The sequence below is a fragment of the Polistes dominula genome, unplaced genomic scaffold (genome assembly GCF_049000335.1).
Source record: "Polistes dominula isolate Pdom_NZ unplaced genomic scaffold, Pdom_raw_medaka contig_73, whole genome shotgun sequence".
In the NCBI taxonomy this organism is placed as follows: domain Eukaryota; kingdom Metazoa; phylum Arthropoda; class Insecta; order Hymenoptera; family Vespidae; genus Polistes; species Polistes dominula.
Genome location: NW_028300951.1, coordinates 1,233,994 through 1,255,289, shown reverse-complemented (window position 1 = coordinate 1,255,289; position 21,296 = coordinate 1,233,994). Strand labels below are relative to the sequence as shown.

General features: G+C 32.3%; 1 protein-coding gene across 7 annotated transcripts in view; it reads right to left on the bottom strand.

Moving 5' to 3' along the window:
- Nucleotides 1–21,296, bottom strand: part of rdx (BTB/POZ and MATH domain-containing protein rdx) — a 95,767-nt gene that overhangs the window by 19,153 nt on the left and 55,318 nt on the right. The window contains exons 1-2 of one of the 7 annotated variants that reach the window (XM_089172110.1): nucleotides 11,214–12,607; nucleotides 10,474–10,638 (exon numbers count right to left, since the gene is read on the bottom strand). The exons of 5 other annotated variants lie outside the window; for them this stretch is intronic. In XM_089172110.1, the coding sequence (XP_089028236.1) occupies nucleotides 10,474–10,493 (20 nt within the window). In that variant the 5' untranslated portion in view covers nucleotides 10,494–10,638; nucleotides 11,214–12,607. Of the gene's footprint in view, nucleotides 1–10,473; nucleotides 10,639–11,213; nucleotides 12,608–21,296 lie in introns of those variants that run through there. One more of the 7 variants, XM_089172109.1, reaches the window with a different exon arrangement.

Genomic DNA, 21,296 nt, shown 5'->3' with positions numbered 1-21,296 from the left:
TTAATATTTTTTGTTCATTTTGTTCTTTTCTATTCTTTCCATTTTGTTTTTTTTTTTTTTTCAAATTCATGAGGATCAACCATCGTCGTCTATCTCATGGAATGCGGAATACAAAAGTATGAGAATTATGGACAATAGAAAAAAAGGAATTAGCAATGATCTATCATGAATCTCTCATTGATTGAAAATGAACCACATTGGTGGTTTAAAATGAATCCATGGATTGGGTGAAAAGGGAGGGTGTGTGTGTGTAATGTAACAAATTGATAGACACTTGATAAAAGGGGGATGGGAATGATGTGAAGGTGTCTCTAGTCAAATCGCAGTTTAATTCACCGATGAAGTTTTCGAACTATCGGCAGGCGTGTCATCCGGTTTAGAATTTCACTCGATGATCTCGCTTTACAGCTTTACCTCCACCTCCACTTCCATCTCCTTCTCTTCCTCTTCCTCCTCCTTTTACTCTGTGGTGCCCACCTCTTTCAGTATTCAAGGGAATACCGAAGTGGAAACCACGAGTTTCAAGTAACGTCGGAGGATGGTGGTATCTATGAAGAAAGAAGAAGAAGAAGAAGAATATCACGTTCGTGTCTTTCTTTTTCTCATAAATTGTCTGGAAATATATTTTTCCCTTATCTTTTTCTTTGTTTCTTCTTTTTTCTTTTTTTTTAGAAATTTAATATGAAACAAATACACCATGAATCATTTTTCTTTATCAATGTGAGTCAAAATATGACGTTGTTGTATAGATAAGTTAGGTTATGTTCAAATCTTTCGCTCACTCACACGAAATTTATGACCAACAGATGGTGCTGAATTTATCTGTATTCTTTTTCTTTTTATTAAGTTAATTAATTAATTATTTTATAAATAAATTAATGTAATAAAAAGATGTATGTGAATGCAATCTTGTATCAAAATTTCAAGATAATTGGGTAAAGTTGCAAGTTGTGTTTTTAGGTTAGTTTGATTAGAGATTAGGTACAAACGAAATCTACATTTTTATATATTATATATATATCATATTGATAACCTGCAAATTAAATAAAAATAAAAACAAATAAAATATCTAAATTAAGGTAAACGATAATTAACCTAATTTTAGGATTTGAATAATTGCATAAGTGATTGCACACTTATATGCAACATTATCGAATATATTTCAGTAAAAAAAATTATATTGGGATCTCTGGCAGGGGCGTGGCGTAGCAAAATTCGACTGATCTACTCTAATTTTGAATTTAGCCACCAGATAGCGTATTTCAAATGCTAGAGATCTTACGTGGGGGCGTAGCAATTCGACCTATCTACTCTAATTTTGAATGTAGCCACCAGATAGAGTATTCAAGTGCTACAGATCCCAATATAATATTAATAACTAGCAAATTAAATAAAAACAAGAGAACAAATAAAATATTTAAATTAAACTAAACAATATTTAACATAATCTTAAGATTTAAACAATTGCATAAGTGTGTGCATACTTATATACAAAATATGTGCCATTATCGAATAAATTTCAGTAAACAAAAAATATATATAGAAGTACAAACACCTAGCATATTTTTAAATGATCACAAGGTAAACTTAAATCAACAATCAATTTTAATATAAAAGTTAGCACAATAATAATAATAATAATAGTAGTAGTAGTTAATGGTAGTGTTGGTAATAATTGTAATAATAGTAAAAGTAGACGAAGAGAATAACGACACCAAAGAATGATGAGAGAACTTAAAGAGAAGTCAAGGCTGAAGCTTGCTTGCTTGTTGCGAGTTGAGCGTGATAAGACAAAGGCTAACTCTCTTCAAGGCCGTTACACGGCTTGGGCTTTACGTACGTTTTACACACGTCGAAGTTGTCGTTGTCGTCGTAGTCGTAGTCGTACTTGTCATTTCTCTCTCCTTCATTTTATTTTCTCTTTTCATACTTTCTACATTGTACAATGCAAACACAAAACAAGAAGAACGAAAGGTATAATAGTTGGGGGGAGGGAGGGAGGAGGAGGAGGAGGGACAACAATAAGTGTAACGTAAGAGATACTTTAAAGTTCCTTGAGGGATACTTCGAACAAGTAGACTACCTTGTCGGATTCAAGGATTTCATTGGATTTCTTTAAACCAACAAGAAAGAGAAATAAATTAATGGTAGTTAATAATCGTTCGAAAGTATCATCAAGACCAACAACAGTCTTTCTCTTATATTTCTATCAACTCCTAGTCCTCCTCCTCTTCCTCCTCCTACCATTTCTTGCTTTTCAGGGTCACAGTAGATAATAGTACACACAAAAAATTAGATCAAAATCAAATTGAATAGAAAGAAACGTGATACTGACTGATTGACTGACTGACTAACTAACTGACTAACTAACTGATATACTTCAAGCATATTATTTTCTCCTAATGGGGGATCAATGTCATTAATACCAAACCCACACACACAACAAACTCATATACACGTGATTAACGTTCAATCGATTCACCTTTCTTCATTATGTAAAATACTCAACGCAACTTCAACCAAACGACTAGCATAAGCATGAGTATGAACATGAGGTATGAACATGAGGTATGAACATGAACATGTGCGCGTGCACGCGACGCAAGTCTCGCTTCCGCATCAAGTCGAAAGAACGTGTGCTTGCGCGTGAGGAGGAGGAGGAGAAGAAGAAGAAGAAGAAGAGGTTATGTCTGAAACATTACTCCTCTCTCCACTCTCTCAACAGAGAGAGAGAGAGAGAGAGATATGTTTCCAACTATCCGAGACTATAATATTTTTCTTCTTTTTTTCTTGATTTAACGACGTCGTCAACACACAACGTGACACGCATCATGTTTACTCTTCTGTTTTCTAAATGCAACACGAGATTCAACATGAGACAAATATCATCAATTTTTTTTTAAACGTCACGCGTTTACATCTTATTTTAAATATCCAACTTTACTTAACTATTGGGTTGACAAGAAAGTAATGTTGGTTATCTAGTGTGAAATAAAACTCAATTGTTTTTAACACGTTGACGCCGGCGCCGATTTTTAGTGTCTGCGCTGTGGGCCAGCACTCGAATCTAAGATGTGCTTCATCTGGCGGCGCGTGAATTTTGTTTGTTCAAACCTGAACCAAGGTGGACCACCGGTGGTACGCGCCGCCCGATGAGACAGTCTAATGCGGGCCACCGGTGGTACGCGCCGGCGTCAACGTGTTAAACTAACAATTGTTGTTGTTTTTATAGCAACCTAAAAGTGTCAACTAGCAAACCTCAAAAGAACAAAATTGTAACATTAACAAAAGAATAATGAAAGAAATATTGGTGCAAGCTGAAATTACATTCTTGCCAACCTTAATATAATATAATCAAAAGAATTTGTTTGAGTAGTTTATTATCTTATTATAGGTGTGTTTTACTTGTCCCACCTACCCTCACCTATTGGATTTGATTTTATTATAAACAACGACATACGGCGTTTTATAAACTATTGGACGACTTGAACTCCTTCCCCCAACTAATAAGAAAACTGGGCTCAGTCTCTCAGTAAGGGCCCATCTGGAGGGAGCGGACCTCGCAAATTGGCCGTGAGGCCCAAGGTCGTCCGGTATATCCCACGTACCAGGGCACTGGCCCTGCTATGCTCTGCTCTGCTCTGCTGTGCTTTGCTTTGCTTTGCTGAGCTGTGGCAAAACGAGTTGGGGTATACAGGGAGCTACTAGGATAGCTACCTAGCTAGCTAGCTGGGTAATATAATCGAGTTTTTCAAGAAAAGATTTAGAAAGATTGATAAGATAGTAGTCAATTCAAAGTTTTTCTTTAGAATATCAAGAAAGAAGAAGAAGATCCTATCTAAATAAATGAAAGATTTTATCCAATAGAACATAGAGAGGACTACTATTTTTGATGAATTTCTTTATCATTCACTTGTTATTATTCTCATCACGACGTTGCATTAGAAAAGAACATGGACAAAGAAATATACACGGTGTTTAATATATAATAGAAAGATATTTCGGCAGACAACAACAACATGAAACGAACGTGCTAAAGGCTTTCTTCTTCTTCTTCTTCTTCTTCTCCTTTTATTAGGGGAAGAGGGAGTTCAAAGTTTAATTCGGGTTAATTAGAGGAGAATGAAACTTTCCGTGGAATACGATGTAAAGAATAAAAGAAAGAGAGAGTTAGTTTTTTATATTAAACCATGTTATATATATATACCACAAAACACCATCATTCGGTGCTACAACAGCTACTACAACAACTACTACACAACAACTGTTCCTGTTCCTGCTGTTGCTACTGCTACTGCTGCTGCTGCTGCTGCTGCTGCTGCTATTGATGTTGCTTTTATCGACCAAGCAAGGGAGTAAAAAAAAAAGAAAAAGAAAAAAGAAATTTCTTACTCTCCACGCAACGTTGGAGAAATTCCAAAAGGCATATCGGCGAAGGTCTTTTCCAAAAGACCTTTCTTAGAAGCTGCGGCAAAGACTGCGGTCACGAGACTCTTATATGCCGGGACACGACGTGGTAATAAATCTACCCTACCCTATCCTACTCTATCCTTCTTCTCCCCTCAACCCCACCCTCCTATTTTTTTTTTTTTTTATATCTTTCTTTCGTTTTAGCTTAATAACAAAGACGACCCATCGTCGATATTCAAAGTCAGAGCCCAGCTTCTTCTTCTTCTTCTTCTTTTTTCTTTGTGTGTCTTTCATTTTGCAACCATATTTTTAAAATGGCGGAGACGAATAATACACTTTAGAAAAGATCTAACCAATGAGGTAAAGCTTATTATAATAATCAACGACTGATTGGTTGTTGGTAGACGAGTGGTGGGGAGTAAGGAGCACCAATTAAAAGGAAGCTTTTTAAAGTTACATAAATGGCGCTTTTACGAACAAATTTTCTTCTTTTTTTTTTTTTTTTTTTTTTTTTTTTAGGGCGTACCTGCTGCTTCAAATCTATTTGAAAATCAAAGAAAGAATATTAATAATACGAGGTAAAGACAAAAGCCAATATAAACGAAGAAAGAAAAAGTGTGCTGCTGTTAGCGTTGAATAAAGAAAAAAAAAAAAACATAAAGAAACTTTCACAAGTTAAAAAGGGTGAGGAGGAGAAAGAAGAGAAGTGGAAGAGGGGATGAAAGGGGTAGGGGCAATACCAAGAAGAAGAAGAAGAAGAAGAAGAAAAAGTAGTTCCATCGAGCAAGGACGTTTCGTAGAAGTCGTCGTCGTCGTCGTCTTCGTCGTCTACGTCGTCGTCGTCGTCGTCGGGGCTCCCTTAGAGAAACCTTCAGCGAGTTTTGCATTCCGTGGAACTCGCTGTAGCTGTTGCTGTTGCTGTAGCTACACACCTATACCTTCCAGCTGAAATCAAACGCTGACACAAAGAGATAGGGGGGAAAGAGTTTGAGATACAGGTAAAAGTAAAAGCTTTAGGATAAATGATCAATCTCGGAAGTTTTCTATTGAGTGATTGAAATAGAAAATAAAGAAAAGAAAAGAAAAGAAACAACACAAATGGAAAAAGAAGAAAGGAAAGGAAGGAAGGAAGGAAGGAAGGAAAGGTTAGGATGAAAGGAAGAAAACGAATCCCAAAAAGTGACAATTACCAACCCAACCGTATCTTTCATTTCCCTTTAAGCACCCTGTCGAGACTCTGATGGATTCGACACCCCTAAACCTCACCCAACCAACCCTACTCTCTTCTTCTTTTTCTTTCCTTTCATATATATCACACACATTCACTCACTTACATTCACTATTACTACATATGTATTCCTATCTCTATAGTATTTCAATATATACACGTGATATTCTAGGTTATATGTATATGTATATATATATATATGTGTGTGTGTGTGTGTTATAATACGGTTTATACCACCACCTTGTCCTTTGTGGTTGTGACTTTATTTCATTTGATTTCATCGAGAATACTGGACGACATCGATTGGCCTCGCTTCTTCTTCTTCTTCTTCTACTTTTCTATTTTTTTTTTCTTCCTATCTCTTGCTCACTAATATTATTATTATTATTATTTTTTTCTTTTATGATCTATAATAATAACACACATACTTGGAGTAATTGATAATGAAACAAATGGACACGTCAAATGTGTCCACACTTGACTGACGTAGTCATTATAAGTTTTTTTTCTTTTTATATTCTTGGAACTTAACCTCGAAATTTGAGACTATCCTTACTATTATACTTGATACCATTTATATACTACCAACTGTCGAATAAACACGACACGAGTAAACGTATATATATATATATATATGTGTGTGTGTGTGTGTGCATATGTGTGAAGATAAAAATACACATAAGTGCATTATGTTATCGGTCAAGCTGTTATTAAACGTAGTTCTTCAGATAATCAACGAACTCTGATATCATCTAATCGATCTTTATCATCTTTTATCTTTCTTTTAATAAAAAAGAAAGAGAGTGAGAGTGAGAGAGAGAAAGAACACGTATAATAATACAAGATAGAATGAATAAGAATGATAAAGTGACTAAATAAAATAAACGACCTTTACGAGATTTCTTCCTACGTGTGAAAAAGCTTTTATGAGAGAAGGGGGCAGAGACAGGGGCAGGGGAAGAAGGAGGTGGGGAGGGGTGGGGGTGGGGAGGGATGGAGGAAGGAAGAGGTGCTCGATGTGATAACAATGCTAGGTCAACTGTTACCGGAATAAAGGACACCGACACCGTATATGCATTTTCTACCTTCACGTGCATGTATGTTGTGTGTGTGTCATCATACATGTGCATGTTCCCGTGTTTTTACGTTATGTGTTATGTGTGTGTGTGTGTATGCATGTGTCGTAAGAAGAAGAAGAAGTAGAAAAAAAATGATGGCGCACGGGTATTACGATAACATCGGACAAGGTCGATGATTTTCCAACTCATTTAACGCCATGTTTGATTATCTATTATTATTATTATTAATAATACAAAGGAGACTACACTATGACGGACGACTATGACGATTATAACGAAGTTGACGATTAATCAATGTAATTAATATTATTTGTAGTAATATCTCATTTTTTGGAATACATATTAAATATTTTTTTCTTTTTTTTTTTTTTTTAGAGAAGTATAGGGAAAGAATGTAATTTTGAAAGGTGTGAAAATGTATGTATGTATGTATGTATGTGTGTGTGGGTGGGTGGGTGGATGTGGAAGTTAATTAAATGATATATGTCGAAAGATGATTTTGTTCATAGTTACCGGTTTAAACGTATTATATCAATAAAGAGATTATTAACTTTGAAACACGTAAATCTTTATTACGAGACGGGTCGTAAACTGTAGCAATGAATACACATACATATACACATACATATGTATATATATATATATATATTCGCATAAATGCAGACAGTAGTAGTGATATAAAGTGTATGATTGTAGAAGTTTAAAAGTATCTCGAATATGCTTACTGTGTTTAAAATATATATATATATATATATATTATATGGTTTTATTGTTTTTATTAAATAACTAAATAATTATTTAATATTAACAAATACTAAAATATTAAAATATAATATTAAAATATAATAAAATATTAAAAATAATTTTATTAGATATATATATATATATATATATATTATACCGTTTTATAATTTGTTATAAATAATTAAATAATTATTTAATATTTAAAAATAATATTAAATAATTAAAAAATATTCAATAATTTTATTACAATTTATATATAGCTAAGTATATATATATATAAACAGTGGTTGCTGTTTTTTTTTTTACTAAATTTTTGATGAGATAACTTTATCGATCAATAATAATTACTAAGAAATCGAACGATATATATATATACTTATATTTATACAAATGTAACGATTGTATACGATTGGTTAAAAAAAAAAAAAAAAAAGTATTTGATTATTACGCAAGATCCGTCATTATCATCGTCACAACAGTTGGTAATGGTAAAGATGACGACGATGGAAGTTAATATACAAAACTTCAACATCAAACTCAACCCAAGCTAAGTAATAAACGTTGTACTCGTTGTTTGCTTAGTTGTATATCGAAGTTGTGTGTAAGGTCATACGTGATGATTTTTATTGAGTTCACAAAACCTATATATATATATGTGTGTGTGTAAGTGCACCTAAACACAACTGTTCAACGAGAAATTTCTTATACAAATTATTTTGTAAAATTCCATTAGTAACAGTGTCAAGGCCATCGAATAGTAATCAATCAATTGAAATAAAATAAAATTCAAATTAAAAAGAAATACAATTTGTATGAGTTTGTTTGTTTGTTTGTATGTTTGTTTAAAGTAACCTCATCGTACATTTATAATCTCTTGATGTGTGAATCACTGTTTTTGAACGATAATACTTTCCTGTTGGTAACCAACAGGAAGTAAATATAACAAGCAATATGACTAAAGTATTAATATATACTATACTTGGAAAAGAGGAAGTTATCATCAACAAGGAAAAAAATTTTCTATTCAACAAATATTCCTTCCGATAACGTTCTAGATTAGAAAACAGATTAGAAAGCAACTTAGAAAAAAAGAACAAAAAAAAAACCAACATTAATGATGTCATCATTAATGACTGACATTGAACTTTCCGTCAAGCCGTGTCAGGCACCGGCGTCTGACGACTTTCGTTTCAACATTTCGTTTTGAAGTGCGTGGCCTGACGAAGATTTCCATCAAAATTCACTTGGCGCTTAGTGTTAACCTGTTAACCGGGGAATTCCCTTTTTAATTACCAAGCGTTTTTTATTATTATTTATTTATTTATTATTTTTTATATATTTTTTATATATATTTTATATTATTATTTATTATTTAATTATATTATTAATTATATTTATTATTATTATTATTATTATTTATGCTTAAAAGAAATGAAAACACTATGAAATATAAATATTTTGTCCTTCATTTATATATAAAAGACGTAAAATACGTTTGACGTATTAATACGTCCTTCGCCCGGTTAACAGATTAACTAAATTAAATATCTAAAAAAAAGTCAGTTAAATCTCCTAATGGGTACTGTATATTATAATTTTTTTTTTTTTCACATCACGTTGATTGAACGTGCAATCGCGTTATTCGATCAGCAAGGAACGTTGACCAATAGAAGAAGGGCTTAGCTAGTCAGAAAATCGAAAGAAATTCTAATCGCTAAGTCTTGTCACGAAGTGGCCATATACAAGAAGTTACCTAGCTGACTGCTAGAGAGCTAGCTAGCCATTTTGTTACGGTCAGCAGACTGGGATGTAGAAAAGAACGATTACCTCGATCGATTTCTCGAACTTTTGAATTTCAAATGTTCCCGCCCATTCCCCTCCTCCCCACCCCAAAAAAACTCACTAGAATAATCACCATACTTTAACACGTTTTTTTTTTTTTTGGTATAATTATTAAATAACATATTTATTCAATAAAATATTTTCAACTCGTATACGAGGTCGAATATATCAAAATCTAAATTAATTTCAGAATAAATTTGTAATAAAATATATAGTCAAAAAAAAAAAAAAGGAATAAAATTAATATTTTTGAAAGTATATATATATGTATAGTAAAAGAAGCGGAAGAACGCGTTTTCATCTTTTAAATTCCAACGGAATGGCATTCAGGGTCAAATGCGTTCACATGAAAGCAAATCGTCGAACCATGACGGAGCCCGCATCCGTTAAAAGGCTCGCGGACTCGACATAAAAAGGTGTATTAACCTTGCATTCGGTTTCTTTGGATAGACATGACGACCATCACAACTACTACCACACAACTACCACACCACACCACCACCACCACCACCATCACCATCAATAACTACATTGACTTGACCAAGAACTTTGTTCCGAGTTATGAGCATAAGGAAACAAGTAGAGGGGAAACACGATAAAACGATAATGCAAAAGAGACGATGAAAAAAAAAACATGAAGTGGTAGAGTGGGAATAGGGGGGGGGATAAAGAAGAGAAGAACAATGGTCGCTGCGTTAACCCGATCACCGAAAACTGAGCTCCCGTATCCCCCCCCACCACCACCACCACCACCAACCCCTGACATACCCGGCTCACCCTCTTTTCATTTCAACTAGTGCGCATACATACACATACACATACACATACACATACACAATAGTACAACGTACATGTTAACACACATATATATATCAGAGGAACACGCATGGCAAGCACATACAAGAGGGGGTGGGAAGAGGTGGAGGAGGTGTATATATATTCGTAGCAGGGCCGGTCGTTGACCGCCTATCGAACCACCGCTAATCTCTTGACGGAACCATTACTATGTCATTGTACGAGATCCCATTATCATTTGAGAAGGATAACACATTGTACATATTTTTCTTATAACGCTCTACCACTTATCCCCACCCCTCCCTCTCAAACTCCACCCGCTAATATAACAATAATAATAATAATAAAATAAATTATGATTTTGTTTTACTAAACCTTTTTCTGTTCTTTTTCATGTGTATTCTCTTTCAACACTCTCTATATTTTCCTTCTTCTTTAATTCTTTTTTCTTTTTTTTTCTCTTCTAGGATATCATCAACCGTGTATTAGGAGGATCCACGAGGCCCAAAAAGGATTTAAAAAAAAATTCTTCTTCAAAACCTGATAAATTAACTTTAATATATTATTATTGCGAACGAATATGAAATACACAATATAAGAAAATAATTATGAAAAATAAAAAAAAACAAACAAAACAAAACAAAAACAAAGTACATATGAAGTGTATAAAGATAACAAAAAAAAATAAATAAATAAACAAACAAACAAACAAACAAGAAAAAAAGAAATAGTTTTGATTGGGTATATATAAAAGGCGTGACGAGTGAGTTTCGAACGAGATAGGGGGAGAAAAGAGACGAATGAGGAGAAGGGGAAGGAGGAGGAGTTAGTGGAGGGGAATGTGATAGGGGAAAAGTGGAGAAGAGGGGGGTCAACAGGCCCTGCCCTCGCAGAACAGACGAAGGCCAACTAAGGCAGAAGAGGAGACGGAAGCAACCAGCCAGCAGCAGCAGCAGCAGCAGCCTAGGATGCTTGCTTGCCTGCCTGCCTGCCTGGTTGGTTGGTTTAGTTTGGTTAGGTTGGTTGCTTGATTGATTGATTGATTGATTCAAATATATATTGGCTATTAAAATTAATATTATATAAAATAAAAATAAAAAATGTTAAATGCGTACCGCGCGAGTGCCATCCTGGCAAAAGATGATTCGGGTCCTCTTGAAGCAGCAAAAAAACTATCCTGAGTACCGAAGACCACAAATATTACTTTCTTTTTTTCACTTTCTTCCACTGGACACATACGCGCTAAAATAATACTCTCTTCTTCCTTATGGAACACGCGTTTCCGTCATAATAAAAATAAACAACAACAACAAAAAATTCTGATATAAAAGGATCAGAATAGCCAGCTGTTCTCCTTCTACTATTTCTTTATATATATATATATATATATATATATATATATATGTATTTTTCTTTCTGTTTCCTTTTCCTTTTAAGGGACGAGGACGACCAGTAGATTTCTCCTTCCTTTTCTTTTCCTCTCTCTTTCTCTCTATCTAACTCGTGCACGCATGCATACAAGCACGCACTCACGCACGCACGTTCAGCTTTTAATAAATCGCCTTGAGATGGTGGTCGTCGTCGTTGGTCTACAGACGGTCGACGAGTATGTACTTTTATCTTTCCTCTTCCTTTTATTCTTTAATTCTTTTTCTTCCGTCAACGCCCCTCTTTCCTTCCTTTCTTCCTTTCTTCCTTCCGTCCTCTTATACTTTGCACGCGCACTTATCACCACAGTAATTTCACTACAAGTGTCTTTCGTCAAGTTGTATATATATATATATATATTCGTATATATATGCGTGCACTCAAGTATTACTACTTCTGTTAGCTAATGCGATAAAAAAAAGGATGAATCTTTCGTGACACAAGGTTCCCATCCAACTAGACTATATTTTCGTAGAAAAAAAAAACCGAGAACGACTGCGAGATAATATTCCAAGGGAAAGAGGATCTTCACTCTACCATGGACAACAGGAGAATAAACGAGAAGGTTTTGGAAGGACGATGTTATAGAATTTCACTAGAAGGGAAAAGAAGTGTTTCCTCTCTCAAAGGTAAAGAAGAAGGGATTGGGGGGGAGAGGAGGGTAAGAAAGGGACAACATCCAATAGTAAGGGAAAGAAGAAAGGTGGAGAGGGAGATAGAGAAAATAAGGAAAAGAGCGGCGAGGGGAAGAGAAGAGGAGAGGAAAGAAGAAGAAGAAGAAGAAGAAGAGGAAGAAGAAGAAGAAGACGCACAGCTGCGATTGTGAACCTTACTCCGGCAGCTGGCCACCATCGACTGGGACTACCTCGTGTACGCGTTATTAAAGAGCGGCTTTTCTCTCTCTCTATCACTTTCTATATATATATATATATATATATATATATATATGTGTATATGTTCTCTGCCTTTTGAGACACAACCTGTATGTGAAAGAGTTTCTAGTCTCCCCTCCCCACCGACAGAGAGACGGTGCCCGCCACTCACCCTAACCGATTCCAACCACGACGCTGGCTCGACTGAACCGAGAAACTGAGCTCGCTCTTTACCCCCCACCAATGAGCCCACCCTCGGTCGTTTACGTTATCATTCGTATACCTTCGACGGTACTCGCCTAGACGCTCGGTTAGCTTCGCTTCGACCTCGTGTGCTTCGCGCCGCTCTCGTGGACGGAGCTCGCGCAACGAACGTCTACGAAGACGGGCGAAGCCAAGGTTTCCCAGCGTTCTGCGTCGACGCCGTGTTGCTACTGCTCTGTTCTGCTGCTGTTACTTTGCTCTGCTTTACTCTGCTCTGCTCTGCTTTGATCTGCTCTGTGCTTTTTATGCCTATATATATATATATATATGAATAAATTGTTCTCTTCTTATCTTTTTTCTTTTTTTTTTTTTCTTTATACTCTTTACTATCAACGTCATCATGTCTCTTGATCGTTTTTAAAAATGAACCGTCTTAACAAAATACGATGCCTTTTTATCCTAACCTTGCTTTATATTACTCTGACGTCTTCTTCTAATAGATCCAATTATGTAATGTAAACTGATCCAGCTTTTTCTATCTCCCTTGGAACAAAAAAAAAATATCACTCAAGTGTATGACGCTTGATTCCTTTTTTTTTTTTTTAATTATTTTTTCCTCGAGCAAGCAAGCTGCTGAGCAAACCCCGGCAAGATGAGGAGGAGGAGGAGGAGGTAATACAATATACACACACGCGCACATCTGTCCTCTTCGAGGGTTTTTTTTTTCTTTCTTTCTTTTTCTTTTTCGATGAATTTAGAACGGGTCTCTTCTCGTGCACAGTCGCACCCATTGTGTGCCTCCTCGGCCCGAATCAATGTCACCATTTTATCGACGGTTTTACATGCGATAGGAGATATTGGATTTCATCGTCAACGGCAATAGGTTTATTCTCATTTTTCTTTTTTTTTTACGCTTATTATGCGACAAGGTTATACTCGATGTTTCATAAAAATGATGTAAGATATAATATCATAGTGATTAAAGGAAGAGAGAAAGAGTTTAGAGGAATCTTTCTTTTTTTCGAAATAACGGAACAAATGTGCTGATGATGATGATGATGATTGGTTGATTTTGATTAGTACATTTTGATTGGTTGATTTTGATTGATCGATCATCAGTTGCATTCTGATTGATCAATCGTTCAAAAGAGAGAATAATCGTTCGTTTTTGTTCTTCTTCGTTTAAAGTACCGGGTGACACATACAGAAAAAAGATTGCAATAATTAGGAACGTGATATTTACAAGATCCTTTCACGAATGGCAGAGAGTTAACTGTTTTACGGGGCAAACGTGAAAGGTCCTTCGATAATCATCGATGATAGGTTAGAAAGAGTCACCGGAACAGTAGAAAATAAATTGATGTTATTACTATTACTGTCGTTTGGTGCTGCTGCTGCTGCTGTTTTTTTAGTTGTCGAATTATAAGAGGAAAAAAAAGGGGTCATGAAAATGTTTTATGGGTGTTTAAGGTAGTAGTACTTGGGGGTCGGCGTCAATGGGACCGTGACGTCGTGCCGGAATCACGCACAGTGCTCGTGACATTGTGAGAGAATAATAATATGTGTATGTGTGCGTGTTTCACGTTCGAAAAAGAAAGGAATACGATTTTCGGTGAATTTCTATTGTATTAAAAAATGTCCGGACTTTTTGATTTGACAAAAACGTGATGAACAAATAAATGAATGAAAGAAAGGAAGGAAGAAGAACACAACAGTATTTTATTTCACCTTTATAATAACTTTTAACGTAAAAGAAAAGATAACAAAAAAGAAGAAGAAGAAGATATGTTTACGTTTTTAAAATAATTTTGAAATTTTCAATAACGAGTTAAAAAGAGAGGGAGAGAGAGAGAGAGAGAGAGAGAGAGAAGTGAGTTAAACAAGGTGCCTGATGTTACTCTTGTGTTGTAGGCCCTCGGGGCGGAGAGGGTCCCCTTGACCCCCTTTAAAAAAACCGTCCCTGAGTCTCCTCCAGTCGAAAGCACAAGCTGGTTAAAATGTAAACTCTATTTTGCTTTCTCTTTTTTCTTCCTTTTCTTTTTCGATATCCTCTTCTCCTCCTTTGTACCTCGCTTCCTCCTTGTTCTCTTTCTCTAACCACACATATGTAAGACTCGTAGTATACATGTGATGTCCTATATTATAAGACACACACACACACACACACGATATGATAGAATAATAAAACATCGATAATAGGAAATAATAGAAGAAAACGTTCAGGAAACATGAAAAATCTTCAATTTTGATATTAGTCAAATGAAAATATTCGTTAAGAATATTTTATTATTTATTTATTTAACACTAGATATACCAGAATGGGTCACTTTCATTGGTCAGACCATTTTAATTCAAAATGTCTACTTCACGCATATGTAACATTTGAGTTCTGTAAATAATTAAACGTTTTGCTATTTAAAAATATCTATAAATTCATTTATCTATTAAAATTATTATTGTTAAATACATTCTTGTTGTTATTTTTTAAAGAGTAAATAAAGACTGAAAAACTCAAGAAGCATTTTGTTGTATACACCAGTCATTTTGACTAGTGTGGTACTGACAATGGTGGTATATATCTAGTGTTAAAGATAGTAACTAAAAAAAAAAGAAATGTTAATATTGAATAAAACTTTTGTGAAAAATATAATCGGAATATATTTGAGAACACCCTGTAAATGGTTTTGAAACCCTTTTCTCATTGTGTGTGTGTGTGTGTATCTACAACTACTAATACATCTACAACTATATGCGACAAAGAGACATCGATGCGACATGGGACGACGAGAGGAGAAAATCGTGAAGAAAGGTCAAAGTTAAAGGGGAGAAAATAAGGGACAATAGGGGAGGGGGGAGGAGGAGGAGGAGGACGGGGAAAAGCAAATAATGTGCCCTTCGACGAAAAAAACAACGAGCTTTAAGGAGGAACGTGTCGCCAAAGTTCCTTGGTATTTGTAAATATGCACATGTACGGGGAGAGAGACCTTTTAAGTGGAAAAGAAGGAATTCATTCTGTGTGAGTAATTCTAATGGCATAAAATCAGTTCTTCTTGTACTCTCGCTTTAACAGAATTATCCTATGAGAAAGAAAGAGAAAGAAAGAAAGAAAGAAAGAGAGAGAGAGAGAGAGAGAGAGAGAGAAAGAGAGAAAGCAAGTAAGTAACACAAACAACGAAGACGACATATACAAGAATACATCGTGATGGTTTTGTAATAGAAATTTCTCTTCGTTTCAAATATATGTAAGTACTTACTATCTATCTACCTATCTATATATATATATATATATATATATCTACCTACCTATCTACTAGGATTCGTCCTTCTAGAAAGGTACGTGCTAATTTAACGAACAAACCACCAATGAAAGTAGCAGTTGGTAGTAGAGGGGCTAATGGTAGAAATAAAAAATTATTGGGGGGTTATTCAGAAAGTTTTTATCGATTTTATATTGACAGTAGTTTTTATATAATTTTATAGATGGTCAAAATAAAAAATTTAAGTAAACATATATAATTAAAATATAATAATTAATAAAATATATTAATTATTAAAAAATAAAAATTAAAAATAAATTATATTAATTAATAAAAATAAATAATTAATATATAATTAAAATATAATAATTAAAATATATATATGTATATAATTATAAATATGTATACTATATATATATAATAATAAGTATGTATAATAATAAATATGTATAATTATAATATATATATATAATTAAATTTATTTTGTTGTAAAAATAATATATTTAATATTAATATATATTTAATTGAACAATTAAAATATAATATAATATGTATATTTATATATATATAGAATTTGTTAATAGAAATGGTAAATAATAATGAATTGATACGATTATCACGTTTTCGCTATTTATTCGTATTTATTCGTCGATTAATTTACCCCTCCCCCCAATGGGAATTTATTTATAAGAATCTAATGAAAACAACAACATTTAATAATACAAACGTTTATTATAATTATCAAATAAAACAATATACTTCTATTGAATTTGAAATATGTCTTAGGTATATTTATATTTACAAATCGATAAAAGGAGAAATACTTTTTTTCTATCGAGCAAACCCTTTTTAATAAGTAAATAATAGTAATGGATCGTAAATAAAGTCGATTTCATTTGAAAACTTTCGAATTTTACACAGCACACGAATTGAACTTTTTCTTTTCTTCTTCTTCTTTTTCTTCTTCTTCTTTATAACTTCCTCCCCTCTCTCTCTCTCTCTCTCTCTCTCTCTTTCACACATAGATCTCATATTTCTTAGAAATGATTTTTTTTTTTCTTTCTTTAACGTATCTGTGATTTCACCCAGAAACGTGTTAGAATTTTGTCGATTTTCTTTTATATCTTTTTATTAATCTCTTTTTTAAAGTCCGAAGTATCACGAAGAACGAAGTATGAACTTTAATAGTCGGCCAATTACGAAACTTCATTGTCGAACGAACGAATGTACAGAAGAGAGAAGAAACGAACGAGAACGAGAGAGAGAGAGAGAGAGAGAGAGAGAGAGAGAGAGAGACAGACAGACAGAGAGAGAAAGAGAGAAACGACGATGATGAAGGCCAGAATGTGAATACGTAGAGAGTGTCGAGTTTAAATAAAAATTCAACCTCGACTGTAAAAGAGTGGCTGTGACTTGGTTGGTGCTCTCTGACTCTCCTTTTTCTTTCCCAGCAGCAGGCACAGAGGCATCAACAGACACAACAGAGGTAGGTAGGTAGGTAGATAGATAGGTAGGTAGGTAGGTAGGTAGGTAGGTAGATTTCGTTCTCTCTTTGTGTCCAGTTAGTGTATCACACTATCAACCACCATCACCAAACCACACAATTACAAAAAAAAAAAAAAATAAGAAAAAAGACTGGGATATGCTTGATTTTCGTTATACAAAGAGAAATATATAAAAAAAAAAGAACTAGTTGAATAGCCTAACACTACCAATGAATTAATTCATTCTTAGATTTATATAACTAAAGCGACAAATTATTATTTAATTAATTGTAGCTTAATTCTATTCATTTAAAAACTGTTCTTGCCTTTTACTCTGAAATCTTTTTAAATATATATATACTACTTTTATAGTACTTTTACAGTAACTATACTAATTATATATATATATATATATATGTAACTTATTATTTAATATGTATTAATTATATTAAAATATAAAAAACTATATATAGTACTATATAAAGTACTATAAAAAAAAATATATATATATATATATTCTAAAAAATATTCTAAAAAATAAAAATAAAATTATAAAAAAATAATGCTATAAAAATATATATTTTTTAATAAATAAATAATATAATAATAAAATGTACTACATAAATTAAATAATATTTAATATTTAATTCTAATTACTATAATTATACTACTATACTATCTATATATATATATATTTTTTATAGTATTATTTTTTTATAATTTTATTTTTATTTTTTAGAATATATTTTTTTTAATATATTATTTAATATATTATTTATTATTTTATTTATATATTATATTATTTATTTTTTTTATATTTTTATTATATATATATAGTATATAAATGTATAATAATATTTAATAATAATAATAATTAAACTAATTCTAATAATAAAAGTTAAATTTTTATAATATATATATATATAGTAACGTGTGTCCCCATAAAAATAAATTGATCATCATCATCATCATCATCATCATCTTCTTCTTCTTCTTCTTCACTTCTTTTTTCTTTCTATTTCTCCTTTTTACTAGCTATACATATAATGCATTGCAAAATAAAAAGACACCAAAAAAAAAAAAGTATCCGAATGGTGGATATATTTTTCGGAACGTTTCACCACAAGAGAAAGAAAGAAAGAAAGAGAGATAGATAGAGAGAGAGAGAGAGAGAGAGAGAGAGAGAAAAAAGTACTTTATACAGGTCACGTAACTTTCTCGTAGCTTGAGAGTGTGCTCTTGCTGCTTACTTGGTGTTAAGCCTGTTGCTCGTCGAACCAAATTAATTTCACATACATACACATACACATATTATACATATACATATTGTGTTACGTCAGTGTGTAATGTGTGCATGGGTCATGCATAACGTTGGGGGAGAGGGGTGGGGAGGGGAGGGGCTGGGCGAGGGGCTGGTGGCGAGGGGCAGGGTGGGGGAGGGCGGTTAGGTTTAGTCATATTAAAATTATTCGGAACATCCTTTCACGACGCATTAACATTTCTAATTGTTTTCTTTTTTCTTTTCTTTTCTTTTCTTTTTTTACCCCCTCCCCTTTGGTATCCTTAAATTGAAATTAAATTGAAAAAAAAAGAAAGAAAAAAGAGAAAAAATTTCGAAGAAGAAGAAGAAGAACAAAAAATCATATTCAATCAGAGTTGTTTTATACTTTCAAATACTTTTGGATCATTTTTTTTTTTTTTTGGCGTATTAATCGAATGAAATATTTGCCAACATATTGGTTAACATGCTTTTACCTTATACGATATACACATTTTCTCAATGATGAGTTTATCTGGGTTTTTTTTTTTATGTTTTTTTTTTTTTGCATGCACAACGATAAATCTATCATTGAAACTAGAACGTTAAAAAGAAAAAGAAAAAGAAAAAAAAAGAAATTCGAAGTAAATTGGAATTCAGTAACTATTTGCGGCAACCAACCAACCAACCAACCAACCAACCAACCAACCAACCCCTTCACTCGTTCTATTTGCACACTTTCGAATCTCTGCGGAGTACCTAATATACATGCACACATATACATATTTAACAACATTGATATAATATCGTTTTATGTGTGTTTTTTTATGTAAAATGTTGAAACAGATGATGTGATAAAAAAGAATAACAAACAAAAAATAACAAAAATTCGATGTACTTTCAATTCGATTTTTGATTGACATAAAAAGGGGAATTGTTTTTCTTTATATTTTTTAAAATTATTCAATAGTTAAAAATATAAATGATATCAATAAATATCTGATTAACGAGATTAACTAATAATAATAAATAAAATAATATTGTTACATTTCTATATATATATATATATATATAATATTTATTATTATTTATATACTATTATTATTATATTTATATATATATATATATATTTCTTATATAAATAATAAATAATATTTAATTTTTAATTTTTAATAATTAATATTTTATTTTATATTTCATTATAATTAACTTATATTACATATAATTATTTATTATATATATAGTATACTATATATATATATATATAGTATAGTAGTATATAATTATAGTAATTAGAATTAAATATTAAATATTATTAAATTTATTTATTACATTTTATTAATATATTATTTATTTATTTATGAAAAATTGTTATTTGAAATATTCTTAATTATATTATATATATGATTATACTTAATATTTGAAGTATTCTTGAAATATTTAATAAATATAATTAAATATTTATTATTAATTTGTTATTTAATATTAATTTTCTATTTCACGCATCTCGTACAAATATTGTATTGAAAGAGAAAGAAAGAGAAAGAGAGAGAGAGAGAGAGAGAGAGAGAGAGAAAGGTGTGGGGGTTGAGAATAGAAATGGAAGCTGAGGTGAGGGGTTGTTACGTTGGTAATGACAAGAAGTTAAATTTATAGTACACTTATAGTTATATATCGTAGTACGAACAAATTAGTAACAACCACCTCGGAGGGCTCATAAATGGGAACGCTAAGCACTTGCTGCTATAAACTCCTGTCATACCCAGACACACCATGTGAACCATATGTGGTTGTGTGTGCATCCCCCTATACGTAAAATGTTAAAAAGTATATATATATTTACATATGTATGGTCCATCCTCCAGTTTGTACGAACGTCCATTTCATTTTCTTTTCTTTTATTAAATGCACTTCAGTACAAACATATATATATATATAATGTAAGTTAATTATAAAAAAAATAAAAAATTGAATATTAATTAATAAAAATTAAAAATTAAATATTATTTATTATTAATATAATAAATATATATATATATAGTATAGTAGTATAATAATTATAGTAATCGGAATTAAATATTAAATATTATTTCATTTATTTATTACATTTTATTATTATATTATTTATTTATTAAAAATTGTTATTATTAAAATATATAATAAATATAATTAAATATTTATTATTAATTATTAATTTAATATATATATATATTTAGTAGCAGTAGAGTAGTAGTAGTAGTAGTAGTAGTAGTATAATTATACTTTACAATTTACATTATATACTATAACAGTATATATATATATATATATATATATATATTTTCTTTAAAATAAAAAGATGAGAAAGAAATGTTTAAAAGAATATAGAAGAAAGATGTTTGAATTAGTATTAGTAGTATAAAAGTTGAACTGACAGAAGGTGGAGCTTGCATGAAGAGGTGATTACGTTAGGGCAAACTGAGAGAGAATGAGAGAGAATGAGAAAGGGAGAGAGATAGAGAGAGAGAGAGAGAGAGAGAGAGAGAGAAAGGTAGAATGGGTATAGAAGGTTCAGAAGAGGTCAGGTCACGGAACAAACTGCACTTCGTCGTTATGTGTTGCTGTATTTGCTGGTATTGCTATTGCTATTGCTATTGCTATTGGCGTAGCTACTTTTGCTGCTGTTGCTGTTTCTGTTGCTGCTGGTGCTACTGGT